The 22,555-nt window shown below is 44.3% G+C and overlaps 1 protein-coding gene across 2 annotated transcripts in view; it reads left to right on the top strand.

The window, feature by feature from the left end:
* The window catches only part of LOC135875929 (gamma-aminobutyric acid receptor subunit rho-1), an 83,906-nt gene that overhangs the window by 34,349 nt on the left and 27,002 nt on the right, over nt 1–22,555 (top strand). For both annotated transcript variants that reach the window (XM_065401013.1, XM_065401012.1), the window contains 2 exons: nt 7,931–8,037; nt 19,955–20,022. In XM_065401013.1, the coding sequence (XP_065257085.1) occupies nt 7,931–8,037; nt 19,955–20,022 (175 nt within the window). The remainder of the gene's footprint in view (nt 1–7,930; nt 8,038–19,954; nt 20,023–22,555) is intronic.

Here is a 22,555-nt window from a genome sequence, read left to right as displayed (position 1 = left end):
GCGCACGTTACTGACTCGCTCATACCTCAGCCAAACCAATATCCCCATTGTTATTGCTGCTTGCTGTGTGCTCCACAATCTCTGTGAGAGTAAGGGGGAGACCTTTATGGCGGGGTGGGAGGCTGAGGCAAATCGTTTGGCTGCTGATTACGCGCAGCCAGACACCAGGGCGATTAGACAAGCACACCAGGAAGCGCTGTGCATCAGAGAAGCTTTGAAAACCAGTTTCATGACTGGCCAGGCTACCGTGTGAAAGTTCTGTTTGTTTCTCCTTCATGAAAACCCGCCCCCTTTATTGACTCATTCTCTGTAAGGAACCCACCCTCCCCCTTCCCCCAGCTTGCTTTCAAAGGAAATAAAGTCACTATCATTTAAAAATCATTTATTCTTTATTAATTGATTATAAACATAGGGAGAGAACCGACAAGGTAATCTGGGTGAGGTTTGGGAAGAGGATAGGAGGGAAGTAAAAGGCCACTGAAAAAATTCAATATAATGACAGCCTTTTGGTTGGGCTGTCCACTGGGGTGGAGTGGGAGGGTGCACGGAGCCTCCCCCCCCCCCCCCCCGTTCTTACACTTTTGGGTGAGGAGGCTATGGAACATGGTGAGGGGGGAGGGGGGTTATACAGGGGCTGTAGCGCCAGTCTGTGATCCTGCTGCCGTTCCTGAAGCTCCACCAGACGCCGGAGCATGTCTGTTTGCTCACGCAGCAGCCCCAGCGTTGCATCCTGCCTCCTCTGATCTTCCTGCCGCCACCTCTGATCTTCCTGCCACCACCTCTCATCTCGAGCGTCTCTCCTCTCCTCACGTTGGTCCCTCATGTCCTTACGTTGGTCCCTCCTGTCCTCACGTTCACTGGCATCTTTCCTGTACTTTGAAACCGTGTCCTTCCACTCATTCAGATGAGCTCTTTCATTGCGGGTGGAATTCCATGATTTCCGCGAACATCTCGTCTCGCGTCCTCTTTTTCCGATGCCTTATCTGAGATAGCCTTCGGGACGGAGGAGGGAGGCTTGAAAAATTTGCAGCTGCTGGAGGGAGGGAAAAAGGAGAGATTTTTTTAAAAGATACATTTTACAGAACAATGCTTATACTCTTTCACGGTGAACAACACTATTCACATTACATAGCACATGTGATTTCTGTGCAAGGTCGCATTTTGCCTCTTAATATTGAGTGCCTGTTGCTTTGCTGCTAGAGGTCACAGACGCAGGTCCGGGCAACAGAATTCGGCTTGCATGCGGCCATGGTAAGCCATTGTCTTTCGGCTTCTGCGCCCTCCTTTCCCACATACCAAGCAAAGCCGGTTGAGTGCTGTGGTTTTCCTGTTAACCTTCAGCAGCAGAAAACAAACTAACCCCCACCCCATCCAATTCTCTGGGATGATCGCTTTATCCCTCCCCCCACCGCGTGGCTGGTATCAGGGAAGATCCCTGCAGGAACCAAACTAACCCCCCCCCCGCCATGAATTCTCTGGGATGATCGCTTTACCCCTCCCCCCACCGCGTGGCTGGTTTCAGGGAAGATCCCTGCTAGCCAAACGCGAAAAGCTCAGGGCCAATTCCTCCCCCCCCTGCACTTGACTAACTGCAGGGAAGGATTTCTTTTCAGCCACAGGCAAACAGTCCAGTAGGAACGGCCACCTCTGTCCCCTTAATTAAATTCCCGTATTTCAACCAGGTTACCATGAGCGATATCACTCTCCTGAGGATTACACAGCGAGATAAAGAATGGATGTTGCTTGAATGCCAGCAAACACCAGGACCATACGCTGCCAGGCTTTGTCATGCAATGATACCAGATTACTTGCTACTAGCATGGCATGGTCAAGTGTCCTACCATGGAGGACGGAATAAGGCTGCACTGCCCAGAAACCTTGTGGAAAGGCTTTTGGAGTACCTCCAGGAGAGCTTCATGGAGATGTCCCTGGAGGATTTCCGCTCCATCCCCAGACACATTAACAGACTTTTCCAGTAGCTGTACTGGCCGCGAATGCATCCCAAGTCCGCAGGGCAAAGTAATCATTAAAAAACGCTTGCTTTTAAAACAAGTTTTATATTTTAAAAGGTAAACTCACCTGAGGTCCCTTCCATGGGGTCATGGTCTTGGATACTGGCTTGGGAGGCTTGGGAGGGTACTTCAGTCAGGCTGAGAAAAAGTTCCTGGCTGTTGGGGAGAACGGAGTGCTGGGTACTCTCTGCAAGCTCGTCGTCCTCCTCCTCCTCTTCCCCGTCCGCAGAATCCTCCGGTGTGGCTGATGACATTACCCCCGCCTCGGAATCCACGGTCAGAGGTGGGGTAGTGGGGGCGGCCCCCCCTAGAATTGCATGCAGCTCAGCGTAAAAGCGGCATGTCTGTGGCTCTGACCCGGAGTGACCGTTTGCCTCCTTTGTTTTCTGATAGGCTTGTCTGAGCTCCTTGACTTTCACGCGACACTGATCTGAGTCCCTATCATGGCCTCTCTCCATCATGCCCTTGGAGATTTTTTCAAAAGTTTTGGCATTTCGTCTTTTTGAACGAAGTTCTGCTAGCACTGAATCCTCTCCCCATATAGCGATCAGATCCAGTACCTCCAGTACGGTCCAGGCTGATGCTCTTTTTCGATTATCGGCCTGCATGGTTACCTGTGCTGATGAGCTCTCTGTGGTCACCTGTGCTCTCCTCTGCTGGGCAAACAGGAAATAAAATTCAAATGTTCGCAGGGCTTTTCCTGTCTACCTGGCCAGTGCATCCGAGTTCAGATTGCTGTCCAGAGCGGTCACAATGGTGCACTGTGGGATAGCTCCCGGAGGTCAATGCCATCGAATTGCGGCCACACTAACCCTAATTCGAAATGGCAATATCGATTTCGGCGCTACTCTGCTCGTCAGGGAGGAGTACAGAAATCGATTTTAAGAGCCCTTTATTTTGAAATAAATGGCTTCGTTGTGTGGACGGGTGCAGGGTTAATTCGATTTAACGCTGCTAAATTCGAATTAAACCCTTAGTGTAGACCAGGCCTTAGATATCCACAAAACTCAGGGCTGCTCAGTGGAGGCCAGTACATCAGAAAGTGAGGAGGGAAAACTGAGTCTCAGTGCCTTATTCTGAATCAGTTCATTGCAGCATAGATAGAGGAGGCTGTTCCTCCATCAAATCAGAACAAGGTAGGGTTTCTACCTTGCTTACCCTGAGGAGTGTCTGCTGTAGATTTTGGGGACCATTTTCCTCTTCCAGTGCTCCAAAAGGGAAGAAGAAAGCGGCAAATCACATTGGATTAGTCAAAATGTTTTTCAACATTTTTTCAATGGAAAGTCATTTTGAATGAACCTAAAATTCTCACAAACTATTGCTTTGTTTGAAGGGTTGATATTTTGATGAAAAAATTGAAAACATTCTTTCTGTTTTTGTTTTGATGTTTCAGCTAGAAAATGTTTTTGTTTCTGTTTCAAAAACCAAAAAACGTTGGGGTTTGATTTTGGGGTTTGGAGGAGGGGGGGTTATCTTCATTTCTCTCTCTATTGTATTTTCCCCTTGCCCCAAAGGGGAAAATATTGTTTCAGAAGGGAAGAGGAACAAAAACTGAATCAACCCCCAAAATGTTTTCAGTTTTCAAAAGTTACAATGAAAATTTTCAAATTTTGAACAGTCAAAGCAACAATCTTCATTTCATCTTTTTTACTGAAAATACTAAAAAATAAAACATTAAAATTTCAAATAAATAAAATAGTTTTTATTTGAACATGTTCATGGAAATAGATTTATATATTTTTGACCAGCTCCACACTTATTGGCCAAAATCTTCCGAAGTGGCCTCTGATTTTGCGTGACTCATTTCTGACTAAATAGCATTTTTGATGGGAAAACCTTTCTCAAACATTTTGACCAGCTTTAGTCAACAGCACTGCAGGGCAAGTCCAAACAGCTTCTTAGCCCTTTGTTTTCCCAGATCCTCAACTAGTATAAACTGACATAGCTGCACCTGAGTCAATAAACTGTGCCACCTGAGGATATGAGCCTTAAACTCTTAATCATTTTCTTCTTCAAATGAAATCATACTTTTCACCCTTTCTGTGTCAAAGGAGCTGCTATAAGTATATGTTCTGGTTGGATATGGCATTGGGGATTAGCTCCCATGAGCTCCTACTCAACCTGAATTCTGACCTAGTCTTTCCCTCCCCAGGCAGACAGTGATGCATTGTAAAAAATGTGAAGGCATTAGGATGTGAGACCATGATCTAGCTGTCAAGTCTGCAGACCACCTTTGAAGTCTGGATTAGATCATGTGTGCAAATGAGTTTAGTGGCTTCCATTCAGCTACATAACCATACAAATCAGGCCAGTTACTAGTCATAATGTCAGTTTTTGCAACATCTTCCTAATGAAAAACACAGGAATAGCTTCAAGCATTACATTCTACTGTAGAGGTGTTCCAGGGCTAAATGTTTCTTGGAGGTCTGTCATCCAGGTCAAAACCTACACAGTTTGAGATTATTATTGTAGTGCCCTGGAGATTATGGTTAGGGATCAAGATGCTTCTGTGCTAAGAACTGTATACACATAATAAAACAGTCTCCGCCCCACAGCGCTTACAATCTGCATAAAATGAGGGAACAGGTATATAAAATAAATGTGAAGGAGGACAAGGACACATGAGATCCCAGCAGGAGATGGGATAGTTCAAAGTACAAAGCATATCCATCGTTAGCTTTCTAAAATAGTTGTGGATCCTCTGCTTGACGATTTAGTGGTTGCCTAGATAAGTGATCACAGCTTAATTACATTTGTTATGTGCAATATAGTGCTGACAAGTAATATGTAAAGCCACTTGGCACTCTAAAAGGCACAATTTCCCAAGGCTGAAACAATTATAAGGAAAATTGATGGGAGGAAACATTTAAACAAAAAAGTGTGAGTGAAAATTGGGAGTTAAGAGAACTTCTCCAGATGCCCACAGCCTACAATTCAACAATCATCGAAGAAGGCTTCCGCAGTTAAGACATCCTGATTAAGCAGAAATGAAATAATATATAATATACATCAAATCAACTTCAAATTGTTTATTGATGATATTACAACTTTGCTTGACAAAGGTAACTGTATTGACATCATAGACCTATAGAAGGCATTTTTACTTAGTTCCATGTGACTTTCTGATTTAAAATATAGCACAATTCAAGAATCAATGTAATCCATATTAAATAGTTTAAAAAGTGGTTAATTGTTAGATCTCAAAAGTTCATTGTAAATGGGGAATTAATATCGCATGGGCGTGTTCCCAGTCCTGCTGGAATCTGTTCTCAGCCCTGTGCTATTCAATATCTCTTATCACTGATCTAAGACAAAACATAAAATCATAACTCGAAAGTCTGTAGATAACAAATTGGCGTAGTGGTAGATGAATAGAGCTTAGTGACATTTTTTGACAACCTTTTTGCAGGGAAAAATGCAGATTTGGCAGCACTAAAACATTTTGCAAATTTGTGCTGATTTTTGTCAAATTGTTTTGGTTGAGGAAAAAAAAACCCTTCAAAAATTCCAAAAAAATCAAAACATTGGGTTTTTTTCTATTCCAAGCAACTTTGTTTCTAAATGTCCTTTCATTTTGTTTAAAAAAATGCTTAAAATGGAAATATGTTGTTCTGGGGTCAAAATATTTTCATTCAACCTGAAACAATTGTTTTTTCAATTGTCAACCAACAGAAAAACTGTTGTTGAGCCAGTTCTATAAATGACAGGTCAGGTCTACAGAATGTTCTGGATTGTATGGTAAACTGGATGCACTTGAACATGTGTTTAATATAGTTAAATACAAGTCTATACATCTATGAACAAATAATGTAGATCAGGGGTTGGCAACGTTTGGCACGCGGCTCGCCGGGGTAAGCACCCTAGCGGGCCGGGCCAGTTTATTTACCTGGTGACGTGGCAGGTTCAGCCGATCGCGGCCCCCACTGGCCGCGGTTCGCCATCCCAGGCCAATGGGGGCGGCGGGAAGCCGCGGCCAGCACATCCCTTGCCCGCGCCGCTTCCCGCCACCCCCATTGGCCCGGGACGGTGAACCGCGGTGAGTGGGGGCCGCGATCGGCTGAACCTGCCGCGTCAGCAGGAAAATAAACTGGCCCAGCCCGCTAGGGTGCTTACCCTGGCGAGCCGCGTGCCAAACGTTGCCGACCCCTGATGTAGATTATACAGGCTGGGGGACAGTAACACAGAAAAGGATGTAGGGATCATGGTGAATAACCAACTGAAGATGAGTTTGGGGCTAAGAGAACAAGTCCATGCAATCCTTCCATGTATAAGCAGAAGAATATTGAGTAGAAGTAAGGTGGTGGTATTACCCGTGTATATGTCATTAGAGAGACCATTACTGGAATTTTATGTTCTGTTCTGGTATGAACAATTCAAAAAGGATGTTGACGAACTGGAAAGGGTTCAGAAAAGAGCTACAAGAATGATCTGAGGTCTGGAAAGCCTGCCTTACAGTGAGAGGCTAAAGAAGCTCAATCTAGTTAGCTTAATAAAGAAGGTTGAGAAGTAACTTGGTCATCGTCTATAAGTACCTACATAGTAAGGGCTTTTTAATCTAGCAGAAAAGGGTATAACAAGAAGTTAAATCTAGACAAATTCAGATTATAAATAAGGCACAAATTTTTATCTGTGAGGGTAAGGAAACATTGGAACAACTCACCTAGGGATGTGATGGATCCTCCATCACATAAAACCCTTAAATCAGGACTGGTTATCTTTCTAAAAGGTATATTCTTGCTCAACCAGAAGTTAAAGGCTTGATGAAGAAATCACTAGTGAAATGTTATGGCCTGTGTTATGCAGGAAGGCAGAGTAAATTATATTAATGGTCCTTCTGGACTTCATGTTTATGATCTATGAGAATTCAGCATGATAAAGCAAGCCCCCACATTCACTAGAAATATTTTTCTCTCTCGAAGATACTTCTTTTATATTCAGAAAGCATGCCACAGTCAAGGATTTTTGGTTTTTTGTTTTGGTTGGTCTATTACTGACTTACCTTTTTAATTAATTGTGAAAAGGGGTGTCTGAGTGCAAGCTGTTGACATCCAGTATATTTTTTGATCAGAGACAGAAAACCTTCCTGAATCCTTCTTTTTCTTGGGCTCCTCAAGCAGCCTAGCCCATAAAAGAGAGCCACCTACTCTATAGCCAGCTCTGACTCCCACATAAGTATAACTACATCAGAGAAATAAAAGGGATGCTGCACTTGAAATCTGTCTTTAGACTGAAACACTTTACTCTGTTTTCAGAGGTAAACTTGGCACACACCCAAAGCAAAGTATCGACTACAAGATATGTTGCAACTGTATACACTTCTGGTATGACCTCATATATTCCTATCTCTAGCGCTCCCTGTTCTCTTTAGAAATCTGGGGCAGGAGTTAATCATTTTATTCCAAGCTGCAAGTCAGCTTGCCTCCTGGCTGGGTTCCCAGTCCATCTCCATTTTGTTCCTGGGCTGCAGCCAGCAGGCTTTTATTTGAGATATTGTTTCCCTAATTCCTATCCTCGTGTCGTATCATAAATCTACGTCAGAAATGCTGCCCTCCTCCCCCAAAACGCTTATTCTTTTATTCACTTCTAATAGCATCTAGTGTAAACAAATATTTGAATTTTTGTATCTAAAATATATTACAAACACAGATAATCTTTATACAGAAACAAGAGTTTGAAATGAATATTTTGCTATTCAGCCAGTATTAGAATGAGAACCATTCAGAATACCCTGTCTCACCATGTAAAATCCATGAGTTCTTTTTAAATGACATGTTATCAAACATCAGATATGAACATAGGGATATAGTTTAATTGGTAGATGAACAAGACTGGTCTCTAGTTGAAGGATTAGAGTCAAATAATTGCATGTCTCTTAAACACGGTTAATTCTAATAATGCTGTATATCTTTCCCACATAGCCCAATACTAAAACGAAGCCCTGATATCACCAAATCACCACTGACGAAGTCAGAACAACTTCTGAGAATAGATGACCATGATTTCAGCATGAGACCGGGTTTTGGAGGTATGAAACCCATGCATCTGATTCTTATTTTTTGGAGTATCTTTTCTGTAAGAAATACTGTACAGAACAGTGTCTCACTGGTGAGTGGATTGACGAGAGAGATTGAAAAGAACTGTTCGTTGAGAAAGACCATCCTTGTTTCTGTTCTGAATTTACAGCTAGGGTGACCAGATGTCCTGATTTTATAGGGACAGTCCTGATTTTTGGGTCTTTTTCTTATATAGGCTCCTATTACCCCCCACCCCCGTCCCGATTTTTCACACTCGCTATATGGTCACCCTATTTACAGCACAGCACATTCTCATGACTGAGGTGGCTTACAATAACATGGCCTTCCTCCTAGAATCACCAAATAACTTTCAGCAAAACCATGAGAATGTAAATAAAGGCATCATTTATGGATTTTGAACTCCTCGTATTGAGCTGAACCTGTGACTGGTAAAAATATATCCAGGTTCAGTTAACATTTATTTCTAGATTACTGTGAAATCCTAAAGTTATATCTCACTATGACAATGTTTGTGTGTAATCAATTAATGTACAATACTTGCTGACCTTGTCTCTTATTATAAACTAAGAGAATATTTAGACTACTTTGTGTTAATGTTTTGCTCACAGTCTTGCAGTCGTATGCGACAGCAAACCAAGCTTTTAGAGCAAAGGATTAAGAAGAATGTGCTTTCTTATGACCCGCTGGATTAAAGAATGTTGTAATTTATCTACCCTTCCTGGCTGACAGATGGTCATTCAAATCCAGGATACCATTATACATCCTGATGGGAGAAGCTTTTATTACCAAATGCTTGATATACACAATACCAGTATGTTCAGTTCATTTTAAAATGTCTGCAGTTTCAGGACAGTCCATTAATATTGCCATTATTTATTATAATAAATATCTTGTACTGTAATTGCCAAAGGTATACAGTGGCTGGTCAAAGTCTGGAGGAGGAAGAGGAAGTACAGCAGTAAATCTATAGAAGAGTCTGTGTATGCATTTAACACATCCTTATTAAATGCTAGACATCTAAAAAACAGAAGTGTTTGGTACTAGCTGGCATGTCCGTTAGCAGTCTGAGATGAGAAGGCAAGTAATGACATATGGAAAAATCCACTCACTCGTAGAGATAGCCCATCCCTAAATTTGCCACTACCCATACAATACCTATTCTGTGTATTAACAGAATGCTCTCCAGGGCTGTCAGACTGGCAGCACGTAGCACAAAGAAATTAAAAAAAAAAAAAAAAAAAAAACCCTTCAAACATACAGAATAAGCACACCATCCCCCTGCATGTGGGCAGATGTGCACTGCACAGAGCCCCATTGAAGTCAGTGGAGCGCCACATGGGTGCAGGGGGTCCACTCACTTGGTTCTGACTGCATGATTAGATCCTAAAGAGAGCACAATCAACTAGATCCACAAAGAGAAATAGCTTAACTGTTTCTTACTATCTTCATGGAGGATTCATTTTACCCAGGCCTCCTGCCTGTGGAACTCCCATTGACTGGAGCGGGAGTTGTGCGTGCAGCTATATTGCCGGATAAAACTCTGCCTGGTTTTATCTTGTACCTGAAGGATGCCATTTTCAGTTTATCAAAGGCCATAAATATTTGGTATGTTGAAGCAGTTCCAATGGTCAGTACTACATGTATTTACTCTTTGAATAAGTGGCAATCTTTAAAGGCAGTATTGTCCTAAGCATCAGCAGCTAAAAGGATCTTAAGGGGAGGCCTGTGGGCACTCATTGCCCTTTCAAAAAAGGGTATAAGTGACCACAAAGGATTGGGAATGGGCTGTGGTTAAGGGCATAAGTGTCAACCAGGCATTTTCAGCGGTGTCCCATGCATGCAGCTAAGGGCTGTTGCTCTAGTGCCCAGGGCCGGCTCTACTGTTTTTGCCGCCCCAAGCAGCGCGCCGAATTGCCGCCGCGGACGGCGGGGGCGGTCCGTGTGCCATTAGGGCGGCACATGCGTTTCCACCGTGGCGGCAATTCAGCCGCAGCTTCTGTCTTCAGCTAGAAGACAGAAGCCGCCAAATTGCTGCCACGGGTAGCTGAACATAGAAGCTGCCGCCAAATTGCTGCCGCCGTGGAAATGTGCGTGCCGCCCTAACGGCACACGGGCTGCCCCCGCCGTCCGCAGCAGCAATTTGGCGTGCTGCTTGGGGTGGCAAAAATACACGGACTGCCACCCCAAGCACCTGCTTGGAATGCTGGTGCCTGGAACCGGCCCTGCTAGTGCCTTCCTGAACCATAACAAGTTCACCCAGTCACCTCACATCTATACACTGGCTCACACAAATACAAATACCCTCAGCCTCTATTACACACTGACTAAAGGATCACCAAGCACACAGGACAGCCTGGGCTGGAGTGAGACATGTTGCAGGGCTGGGAGGGAGACAGGCAGCTAATTGTGGTAGCTGGGCAAGAGGAGGGTATGGGACAGGCTTCTGGGAGCATGGAAGGAAAGCAGGGATGTGGTTTTGGTTTGAAGGGGGGTCTCAGCCAATGAAGGGCTGCTGCACAGCCTACCTGTTGCACTGTTTCCAGGCCCAACTCCTTTTTAGGTGGTGAGGGAGAGGAGGAGTATGGCACTGCAGTAAAATATATCAGCCCTGTGGAACCTTCCTCAGCTGCATGGAGGTGTAATTGATACAGAGGTACAGGCTCACTCCTGAAGCCATTGTACACCCATATGATGAGCTAAGGAGGACCCGGAGAAGGTGGCACTACGGATACACTCTTTGTCTGTCTGTAGTGGTCACTTCTGCCACGGCACTTCCAGCCACTAGGCCTTCCAAAATACCGTAGAACAGTGGCTTTCAACCAGGGGTCCGGGGCTCTCTGCGGGTCTGCGAGCAGGTTTCAGGGGGTCTGCCAAACAGGACCAGTGTTAGACTCACTGGGGCCCAGGACAGAAAGCCTAAGCCCGGCCGCCACCCAGAGCTGAAGCAGAACCTGGAGCCATGGGGCCCTGGTCAACTGCCTGCTTGCTACCCTTAACACCAGCTCTGGCTTTCATATGCAGAAAAACAGTAGTTGTAGCACAGGTGGACTGTGGAGTTTTTATAGCATGTTGGGGGGGCCTCTGAAAGAAAAAGGTTGAGAACCCCTGTCGTAGTAGACACCAAGCATATCCGTGACTGCAGTCTTTACCTGTGTAAGATTTCCAGCGATCAGGACGGGATCTGATTACATTGTAACCTGGAACTCTGCTGCAGGCTTTCGCTCAGTTCTAGGAATTGCTCCATGGGTGAACAATGCAGCCTTTAGAAGCAGGACATTGTTCTACACTGAACATGCTGGGTGTGCTGCCAGCCAGGTGCTTGTGAAAGGTTTCCAAGTGCCTGTCTCAGCTCTTTTGTCCTCAACAACTCTGATGTCCCAGCATGGTTTGAGCGATAGGAGGTAGTTTCCCCTCTGTGTGAATGCCTAGCAATGGTGAAGAGCAAGCCTTTTAGATACACAGAGAGCAATATTGGTTTACATTACACTTTTATAAAGTGTCACAGCCAGAGCACAGAAACAATGCTGCTCTGAGACACTCAGCGAGCCTTCACCAGGTTAACAGGGTATTGCTGGTGTATTAGGATACACTGTGACAATGTTGTGTATGGCCAAAGTGATGGAGGAGGCGAGGGACAAGGAAACCTAGGATCAGGGATCCCAGAGTGATTTGCCAGAAGGAGGTGGCTTGCAAGGAGAGTTTCCAGCATGTTTGAGCTCTCCTCTTAGAATCATTATAGACAGCATTATAGCCAACAGGTTTGTAGGAAAGGAGCCTGGAGGAACAGATTACAGACTACAGGGCTGTAAAATTGCATGCTTCAGAGTCAGTTTAAATGGCTATGGTTATCACAACCCTCTGGCCATTCAGAAATAGGCAGTAGGCCCAAGAGTGTATTAACATGACTGTCCTGTGACTCCTTGCAATGTGTTATACACTCTCCTGTCACTATCCTGGGCTCTTTAGCTGTTTATCTCTTCTGCCATATTTGTATTACACAACTGATTAGCACCTGTACTCCACTCCTCAGGGCTTTCAGTGGGGATGTTACACACGGTGACTCTAATTTTGTTCAGGTCAGACTATGAGGGTAACACACAACAGGTTGTGGTGTTTTCTCAGAGCATAGCCCCCATATTTCCCCCAGAGCTCTGAGAGCCATAGCCTTCAGAGAAGGCAGCTGGGACTCACCAGGATACCTCCTGCTGGCTGGCTAGCCTCTGGATTGGTTGCTTGGCCTCCCCTTCCTGATTCTTCAGTGTATGGCAGATCGCTCATTCTACCCGTTTGATTATTCAGATGGTTTGCAGAGTGGGAGCAGCAGAGAGGCCTAATCCTCCCTGCCCTCCATTACTGAATAGGATTTTTTTCAGGACACCAGCTGTGGGATCCACAGAGGGACTTAGGCGTTGCAATGCTGAGCATCGCAGCACCTAACTTTTGCACCTAGAAAATCACAGGAACACCACTACGATTCACAATGAATGAGGAGAGACAGGCACTAAGCATGCAATCCACAAAATGCCCACTTTTGTCAAAAAAACGTGGGGTGCAGTGTGGAGGGGGTGAGCAGAGATGTCAGCCCCCCAGAGGGAGGAGGCAGGGCTGGGGGTGGAAGCAGTGTTCCAGCATGCGGGGGGCATCCCTGCAGGGTTCCAGCGACTGGACAACAGCCTCCTGTGGGGCCCTGCAGGGTTCCAGTAACCCGGCAACATCCTCGCGCAGGGGTGGTGTGGAGGGCAAGGTTTCAGCGACGGGAAACAGCATGGGGCAGGGCCTCGGGCGAGCGGCTGGGGGTGTCCCATTTTCTCTTTGGGAAATATGGTCACCCTAACAAAAGCCAGCACACTGGGCGGGGAGCCATCTAAGCCAGCCAATGGGAGGTGCTGACGACAGAGTGCTGTGCTAAGCCACGCCTCTCTCATGAAGATGAGTGCCTAAGTCCAGGCTGCAGAGAGGTGCCTAGCTCTGCTTAGCGACCCACAAACAGGAACCTGCAGCCTGGAGTCAGGTGCCTTAGGAGATTCTTGAGGGAGTGAGTTAGGTGCCTGCAGGGCCCCCCAGAGGATTCAGGGGGCCTGGGGCAAAGCGGGGGAGCTGCGGCGCTTGTACTCACCCAGCGGCGGTCCAGGTCTTCGGCGGCGGGGGGCCCTTCAGTCGCTCTGCGTCTTCGGCAGCACTGAAGGGCCCCCTGCCGCCGAAGACCCGGACCCACCGCTGGGCCAGGGCTTGCAGGGCCCCTGCGGGGCCCGGGGCAAATTGCCCCACTTGCCCCCCACCCCCCGGGCGGCCCTGGGTGCCTGCATTGTTCCACACAAAATGGACAGAGGATAAGGTGGTGCCATCACTGATCCGCCTTATAATGTTTAGCCCAGTGGCTGGAGCACGTGCCTGGGATATGGGTGACCAAGTTGCAGTCCCCGTTCCTCTGCCAGAGGGGAAGAAAGGATTTGGACAGGGGTCTCCCACCTCATGGAAGAATGTGCCAACCACTGAGCTATGGGATATTGTATGTCGAGCTCCCTCAGTCTCTCTTGCTGAAGCTGTTCCACTGGATAAAATAATGATAGTGATTGTAACAGGGGGACTGGAGGACCCCAGGTCTCCCACCTCCCAGATGGGTGCCCTAACCACTGGCCGGCAGAGTCATTCTTATGTGCTCTCTTTCTCTCATGTCCAATGATTATTTAAGTTTTTATCCACAGTGGAACAGTCATTGGGCTGGAGAGAGAAAGTGTGTGGGAATGTCTCTGTAGTCCAGTGTTTAGGGAACCCACCTGTAGCTGAGAGACCCTAGGTCCAGCCCCTCTGCTACAATCACTCCTTCATTATCATGATGCAAGGCCCTAAAAGGAGACCTACTGGATCGGAACCTGCATGTGATAAGTGTTCAGCTGCCTATCTTCCTCTGGCTCGTGAATCCCTCTGGGTTTAGGCAGGAGATAGGCATCCAAATGCCAAGAGGGAGGCAGCAGGGTGCATACCCAGAGGCTGAAACATAGGTGCCTGTGAAACTTTTAGGTAGGCGCCAAGTGAATTTAGGTGCTTACAGTGTTCAGCAGTTTTGTTATTACAATGGGATCCCCAAACTGGGATTTAGGTGCCTAAAACAGGAAGTTAGGTGGTGCCTAACTCCTTCTGTGCATCCATATCTATGTTCCTCTGTGTTATCTAATTGACCTGTGAAAACTTGGATCCTGAGCCCTGTAAAACTATTCCTTCTGTTAAGACGCTATAAGGGGTCAGATTAAAAATTAATAGGAGTGAGTTAGTTCACCCTTCTGTACAACATTATATTTTAGGCATCCTAATTTTTCTTAAGGCTTGTCTACATGCAGTTTTTGTACCACTTCAGCTACAGCAGTTTAGAAACTACTATAATTAAATCACTGCAACCCCTTATTATTGACACAGTTATATGAGTAGAAAGGTGCTTATATTGGTGTAGTTTATTTAGGTAAATATATGACAAAAGTTATACCACTGTAAGCGCCATTATACTGGTATAACTGCATCCACACTAGGGAGTTGGAATTATTTTAACGATGTGTTTTTGAACCAATACTGTTAAATCTGTAAAACAACTGTGTATGGACCAGCCCTTAGGTGCAAGTTTCAGTCACCTAGAGAAGTCTGGCTAGAGTGGCATTTAATTGCCACGTACGTTTCCTCTGAAGACTTTAATGCCATTCAATTAAATTTAGAATTTAAGTTCCACCCATTCTCAAACTACCTGTGTGGGATACTGCTGTGATTGTATGCAGTGGTGTTCTCAGTGCTTCCTGAGGTGGTACAATCATGTGGACTGGTATTACGGCTATTGTGACTAAAATGGCTTTTGGCCATCTGACATTTTGTATCATCGTTTGGGCCTTAATGGCATAGCACTGTCCCAGTTTTGCCTCAGGACCAGCTCTGTTGTCCAGTGGGATAATGGTCCAAATATAGCCTTCTGCTGCCCTAAAATCCTTCAAAAGAAATGACAGAAATTGGCCCAATAAAAGGTATTACCTGAGCCACCTTGTCTCGCTCAGATCCTGGCACCCACACGGCTACTACAACACTGCAAACAAAGTCTGGCAATGCAGTTTGTTTTTCACTGTTTGAAAGAAGACGCTTTTCCTTTGCAGGTCAGGGACAAGTTGTAAAGGGATAATTAGTTTTTCCTTCACAGTTTAACTGTCTAGTTTATTGTCTAGTTCATATTTCAACCAGTATTAATTACATTATGAAACAGCTCTATCATCAACATAGCTCCGTATTAACCACTGGGTGAGATTACAAATAATTTTCTGTCAGTTACAGTTTGATTATGGAGCCTAGACGTAATGTAACAGGAAAGGTTCCACAGCATTTGTGTGGGAAGTTAATAAAACATAATTCAATACTACCCAGACATTTAATTGTCTCATGATAAATTAACTCTGCTTTCTGGAGAGGACTAGGCTCTGGACTAAAAGAGAAGAACACCAAGTGCTAGGGCGAGGGCAGGCAAACATTTTGGCCTGAGGGCCACATCGGGTTTCTGAAATTGTATGGAGGGCTGGTTAGGGGAGGCTGTGCCTCCCCAAACAGCCAGGCATGGCCCGGCCCCCATTCCCTATCTGACCCCCCCGGCTTCTCGCCCCCTGACTGCCCCCCCCGGGACCCCTGCCCCATCCAACCACCCCTTCTCCCTGACCGCCCCCAGAACCTCTGCCCCTGACTGCCCCCCCGCTACCCCATCCAACTTCCCCTCTCCTTCCTGACTGCTCCCCGGGACCCCTGCTCCCATTCAACCCCCCTGTTACCGCCCCCTATCCACACCCCGCCCCCTATCCACACCCCGCCCCCTGACCACCACCCCGAACTCCCCTGCCCTCTATCCAACCCCCCCGCTCCCTGCCCCCTTACCGCGCTGCCTGAATCACCGGTGGCTGGCGGCGCTACAGCCGCGCAGCCCAGAGCACCAGGACAGGCAGCCGCACCGCCTGGCTGGAGCCAGCCACGCCACCGCGCAGCACAGAGCACCGGGTCAGGCTGCGGCTCTGCAGCTGTACTGCCCGGCAAGAGCTTGCAGCCCCACCGCCCAGAGCACCGCGCTGGCTGCGCAGTGAACTGAGGCTGTGGGGGAAGGGGAACAGCAGGGGAGGGGCCAGGGGCTAGCCTCCCAGGCCAGGAGCTCAGGGGCCAGGCAGGAGGGTCCCACGGGCCGGATGTGGCCCGCGGGCCGTAGTTTGCCCACCTCTGTGCTAGGGCAATGAGTGAAATAGATACAAAAAAGAAGGTGATGTTTACACAATAATAGGACACATTATAATAATAATATTTTGCATTACTGTAGCATTTGCCATTTGAGTATCTCAACTGCTTTATAAACATTAATGTTCAAGGGCCTGGTCTAAAACCCAGTAAAGTCATTGAGAGTCTTTCCACTGACTTTAATGGGCTTTGGATCAAGCCCAAAGTCCCCCAACATGCCTGTGAGGAGGGTAGATACCATCATCATTTTGAACTAGCAGTGATGAAGTAGGGGAACAAATTTCATCACTTCCACTCCTGGGCTTCACCTTCTCAACCATCCTTCATCTTCTAATCATGCCATAGAATTATCTGATAGCAACACAAGATTCTGAGAGGGTGAAATAGATAACATTTTTGAGAGAGTGATGAAAAGTAAGAGTCTAGCTTCTGACTTTCATTGGCAGTTAAGAAAAAGAAGCAGCATCTTGCAGTAGGTCTGTTTTTACTGCTTCACTTTTAAATGCACTCAGTTTCCTAGTGAGTGTCACAGGACTGAATCTCAGCTCCTGATGGGCTCCTAAACTATGGCAGACTCTTGTCAGATGGTTTGGAGGAGGTGACATCCATTCACAAACGGAGATCACGCAGTCTTGACCCCTGTCTTTCCACAGCCAGGCATCAAGCAACACCAGCGCTTCTCAATAAAGCAGGAGTAGGAGAGGAATGATTTAAAGCATACTTAAGATATGTCTTCTACATCAGAGGTTCTCAAACTATGGTCCATGGACCACCAGTGGTCCGCGAGCTCGATTCAGGTGTCCGCGGATAGTTCCCTCTAAGGTGCGTGCCTGGGTGGCCGCACACAAGAGAATGAAGGGCCACCCACCTAATTGGTGGATCCGCACAGGCATGGCTCCACTAATTAGGTGCCTGGAGCCTTGAGAAGATGCACATGTAAGGTGAGGTGGTGGCCTTGGGGGGAATAGGGGGTAGGTGGGAGGGGGCAGTGGGGATGAGAAGAGGGGTAGGGGGCATTTGGGATGTGCAGGGCTGTGGTGGCCAGAGAAAGAAGCGACTTTCCCCAGCTCCAGGGCTGCGGCTGCTAGGGAGAGACCCCACTCCTTCCCAGCCTCAGCTCTGTGGCTGCTGTGGTGAGAGAGACCCCCCCACACACACTCCTTCCCAGCCCCAGCTCGGGGAGAGAGGGCACATCCATCGCATTAGAAAGGTAAGACTACTGATATTAAAATATGAGTTGTGTGCTTTTATTTGTAGAACAAAAAAACATTAATTATTAAAGGTTTTTTTTAATATAGCGCTTTTATCCAAAGCGCTTTGCAATAGTTAATTAATGGTACAAACAACATTTGGAAAGATCATTAAGTGGTCCGCCGAGACTCTCAGCAATTTTCAAGTGGTCCACGAAAAAAGAAGTTTGAGAACCACTGTTCTACACTTTAACCACTACAGCAGCATAGCTGCAGCTTGTAGCCCTAAGGATTAATCTGCTTGTCTGTATAAATATATCTTTCTTATAAAATAAGTATTTGATGTATTGGATTTATAGATTTATATTAAAAGTAAGTTTAGCTGTAATGCAAGAGACCTACCTACAGGTTAAACTCTGTATGTTAAAGCTAATGCGTAAACACCTTTTGAGACCCTTCCCAGGAAAAAGTGAAATTAGGCCAAACACCCACGCAGATGTCTAGAGACCTTTACCTAGACCAATAGTAAAATGGGGTGGAAAATGAGGGGTTTTGCCCACATTCTAACGTATTTACCACAAGTGCGTACATACCTGTCATTCATACGCACATGCATACTAGCCTATGGGTAAGTTTACCCTAACATTTCCGTGGGGGAATAATGAAATATGGGCATAGGAGGGAGGATTTCCAATTAAATACCTTATAAAAAGGCAGGCAGTTTGCCATTAGACAGGCAATCTAGCCATCTACCTACTCCTGTCTACTCTTCATTGCCTCCACCTTTCAACTACATATCAATACTACTCATCTTCCACACGACTATTAACTATTGATAGGTCATTCTTCATTCTTTTCAAGACTGTAAATTAAAAGGGGATTTAATCTCATTTACATTTTATTTAGATAAGGCATATAGAGTTAATTTAGAAAGCAAGTCACTTTGCAGTAGCTTTCTTTACTAGAAGTGTGAAAAACGCCCAAGGTGTTGCCAGCACCAGATTATTATCAAGAACAGGGTGTGAGTATTAATCCATTTTGCAGTGTATAGCCTTATATTCTCTTAAAGAATTGTGATACAAGTGTAACTCTGTAATTCTAATTGTTTTACCATTGACTTACTATCTTCATTGATTTTAATAAAAAGTCTTTATGACTACATCTGTTTCTGTGTAAACTTCCTGTCACAACCCCAAATTTCCTTTTTAAACTCTGTGAAGCCTGATTCAGGACGAACTCTATCTTCTGACTAAACAAATTGGCGAGCCAAATACCCATACTAATTAATATTCTCAATAATTAGTAAACTATTAAAATTAATAAAATTATTATTAATTAATTAATTAATGAAAATAAAATTAAGTGGATAAATTAAATCAACACAACTAACCTACCCCAAATCAGGCTACAAGCTGCACCGCTGTAGCACTTCAGTGTAGACACTCATTACAGCAACAGGTTTTTATCCCATCGCTGTAGTTAATCCACTTCCCTGAGAGCTGGTAGCTAGGGAAACGGAAGAATTCTTCCATCAACCTAGCACTGTCTATTCTGGGGGTTAGGTTTGCTTAACAACATCACTCAGGAGTGTGGATTTTTCACACCCCTGAGCGATGTAGCTGGGCAGACCTAGCTTTTTAAGTATAGACCTGGCTTTAGTGGGGGTCAAAGATCTGGCTCTGTGTTCTGTATCTTATAGTTTGCAATACATCAGCAATTAAATGATGTTTGCAAATCTGAGGCGTTTTGCTGTTCAAAGGGCCTATACACTGTACACAGTTAACATATCCAAATGTTTAAAATAAAAAAAACTATAGTTCATTGGGGGTGGGGGAAACCTCATAGGAATTACCATACTAATCAGACCAAGGTTCCATCTGGTCCTATGTTCCGTCTCTGACAGTGCTCAGTATCAGATGCTTCAGAAACCCCATTGTGGACAATTATGGAACAATATGCATGTGTGTTTAATAAAGGCTAGTGGACTAGTTCCATTTTTCACTTATATAAATATTCTCATGCATTTACCGAAAATCATCCTATCATATTGAATTTTCTCCTGTGCAGTACATAGGATAGACCTTACCAGGTGGCATGTATTTTAGAATTACTTATGGTTGTGGTGTCTTTTTGTTTGTTTGATTTTTGTTATCTTGGGTTTTTTTCCAGGAGGGGGGGAATTGTTTGTTTGGTTGTTTTTTTGCATATTTTAAATAAATTGTAAACTGCTCTGTTGCAATATAAAATATTAATGATTGTTTTAAGGAGTCACTAATCTAAAATAATCTGCTAGAGGATGACTGAGTAATGGATCAGTCTAAATACTGTTACAATGAGCATTTTGGTATGAATTCCAATCTCTTACAGTGGTTTACTGTGATTTCTATTCCAGAGGAAAACAGACATTTTCCTCTGTCCTTTTGAGTGCATTTTAGCCTCAGGGGTTATTTTTTTTAAATTCTTTTCTTTTTTGCAGGTCCTGCAATTCCTGTGGGAGTAGATGTACAAGTTGAGAGTCTGGATAGTATTTCAGAGGTGGATATGGTACGTGTCTGTCTGACAACTTATGTAAATGATCTCAAACTACTGTTCCACCACTGTAATGTCAGGCAGAACAGAAGAAGAAGGAATGACTGCTAAGATTATATGCTCTTTTCTGTAGAACATTTGTTATTCTCGAGAACAATACTGTGCTCCCACAAAACCAAGGATTTTGGTTGCTATCTGAAAGTGCTTCTTAATAAGTGATGGAGGTTGGTGATTAGAAACTGTTAACAAAAACCACAAGTATGTCAGCTTTATAGCACAGCTCTTTATCATGAGGTAGAACCGTAGCGAGAACTGAAACACCTGCAATTTCAATGCTACCACATGAGGCAGGTCATCCATTAGGAAAGGGATCTGAATAGAAAGAGCATGTGTGAAGATGCAGCTTATCTAGAATCTGCCTTCTGTGGAGGTGAAATTCACTTGAGCCGAGGGTCAACAGGAGACCTGTGCCCCGTTTGGGTCCCTCTTAATTCTTTAAAATAAACCTTAAGTAGGAGGTACGTGACACACAGGACCTGTGCTGTCTGGCTGCATAGGGTTTAATTTTACTCTAGTCTCTATACCTTTGAATTCCTACCCACTGCCCACAGGGAGTTAAGTTAATTCTGCACATTTTAAAGCTTTACAAAATTCTGTGGAGTTATGTATAATTTGCCCCAGTTGCTCACTTTTCATCACAAAATACCCTTGGAAATTAGGGGATTTTCTGAGGAGTTATTTTAAATAAATTATACATAATGATACACCCTATGGACAGTTCAAGACAAGAGGAGATAAAAATCAGAGCTAGAGATTAGCTCAAAGTGCAACATTAGCATTTGGATCAAGATTTTGATTCTTTCCAAAATTCAGGGCTTTTCAGGCCCATCTAGTTAGATCTTTGCAGGTTCTGGAACAGAAAAGCTTTTCAACCCTGTTAAGCTTTTTTTCATTTCTTAGAAAATAATTCATTTGACTAAAGGAAAAAAACAGTTCCAAAATGTTTCAATATTCTGAAAGGTGGAGTTTCAGTCAAGGGGGACGCTTCATCCATCTCTTGGGTTGACAGACAGAAAAAAGAAACATCCAACTTCTTAATAGAATTTCTTATGCTTCAGGATTTCTGATAATCATGAAGGGTTTCTATGTTTTTTTTTGTTTTTTTTTTAACAAGTCATTTAGCTTTCTCCCCACCTGGGCCCTTGCAGCATTGCCAGTTCTCACTATATTTGGTTGTGTTGGTGTTAAAGCCCCAGCTCCTGGAGTCAAGTGATTACATAATAATCTCAGCTTTCATTTTTCTAAAAAGGTACGTTTCTAGCCCTCATAGTTGATGAGAAATCTTGAATATCTGACCAGAGTGCACCCTAAAGTCTCAAAATCGAGAAGGCAAACAAAAACAATGCTGCATTTATTCATGTTGTTTGCAGTGTTAGTGTAGCCAAATTGGTCCCAGGATATTTGAAAGACAAATTGGGTGAAGTAATATCTTTTATTGGACCAACTTCTGTTGGTGAGAGAGACAAGCTTTCAAGCTTACACAGAACTCTTCTTTGACCTGACTTTTATATATAAAAACAGAACATTGCAAGAACATTGTTTTTGAATTAGACATCAATTTGAGTTTGCACTAGATTTATGCCATGGGAGACAAGTACATTAAGTTTTATTTCTCTCCTGAATTCAGATTTTTTTTTTTTTACTATAAAGTGGGGGGAAAAGAAGACATTTTGAAACTCTTTAGGATGTCACAATTCAGAAGCTTTGTCCAATTCACTCCAAATTGTGCAGGAAAATACCCTACATCGGGCCCTGATTTGGAGACTAATTTGGCTTTGTTGTGAGTTTGTTTCATTTGGGAGGGTTCGGGGCAGGGGGAGGGTGTCAGTCAAAATCAGGCTGTAATAAAACTTAGAAACTCAGTTGAATCCATAACTGCAGAGCATCACTCCATAACAATTAATACATGATATTTTGCAGCATCTACAAATGTATCCATTTATGCAAAAAAACTTTGAGAATTAGCTCCTGTCTGAAAAATGAACATCTGTTAATACATTATTGCTAAAATGAGATCTGAGCCTTATTAAGGGTTAAAGAAAAAAGGTTTTCTTAGATCCATTTTCTTAAAGCATATATAGGAAAAAGACCTGAACTATAGCTTCTTAGATGAGAATGGATCAAAAGATGAAGGAAGAGCTACAGGGTTACGAGGGACCGGAATGTCAAATTGATGTATTGTGTGTAAAACATTTCATAAGTTATAGTGGTCCTCAGTATAACTTAATAGCATAAGAAATAATTAATAATCTCTATTGGAGTTACTAAAAGAAAACAGATTAAAAACAGGTTTTGATGTTACCAAAGAACCCAAATAATCCAAACAATTAAAAAAAAATCAGCTTTTTTGACTTTGTGTCTCAGCTGTCAATTCACTTTTATCAGATGTCCACAAGCCAGCAGAGTTTCCCTCAAAACAATAGGGTACTATATATTCCCTCATAAAATGGTGCTGGCTTGTTCTTAACCCACAAAGGACCTACTGCCA

Source organism: Emys orbicularis, chromosome 3 (genome assembly GCF_028017835.1).
Source record: "Emys orbicularis isolate rEmyOrb1 chromosome 3, rEmyOrb1.hap1, whole genome shotgun sequence".
Classification (NCBI taxonomy): domain Eukaryota; kingdom Metazoa; phylum Chordata; order Testudines; family Emydidae; genus Emys; species Emys orbicularis.
This window is presented reverse-complemented; position numbering and strand designations above follow the sequence as displayed.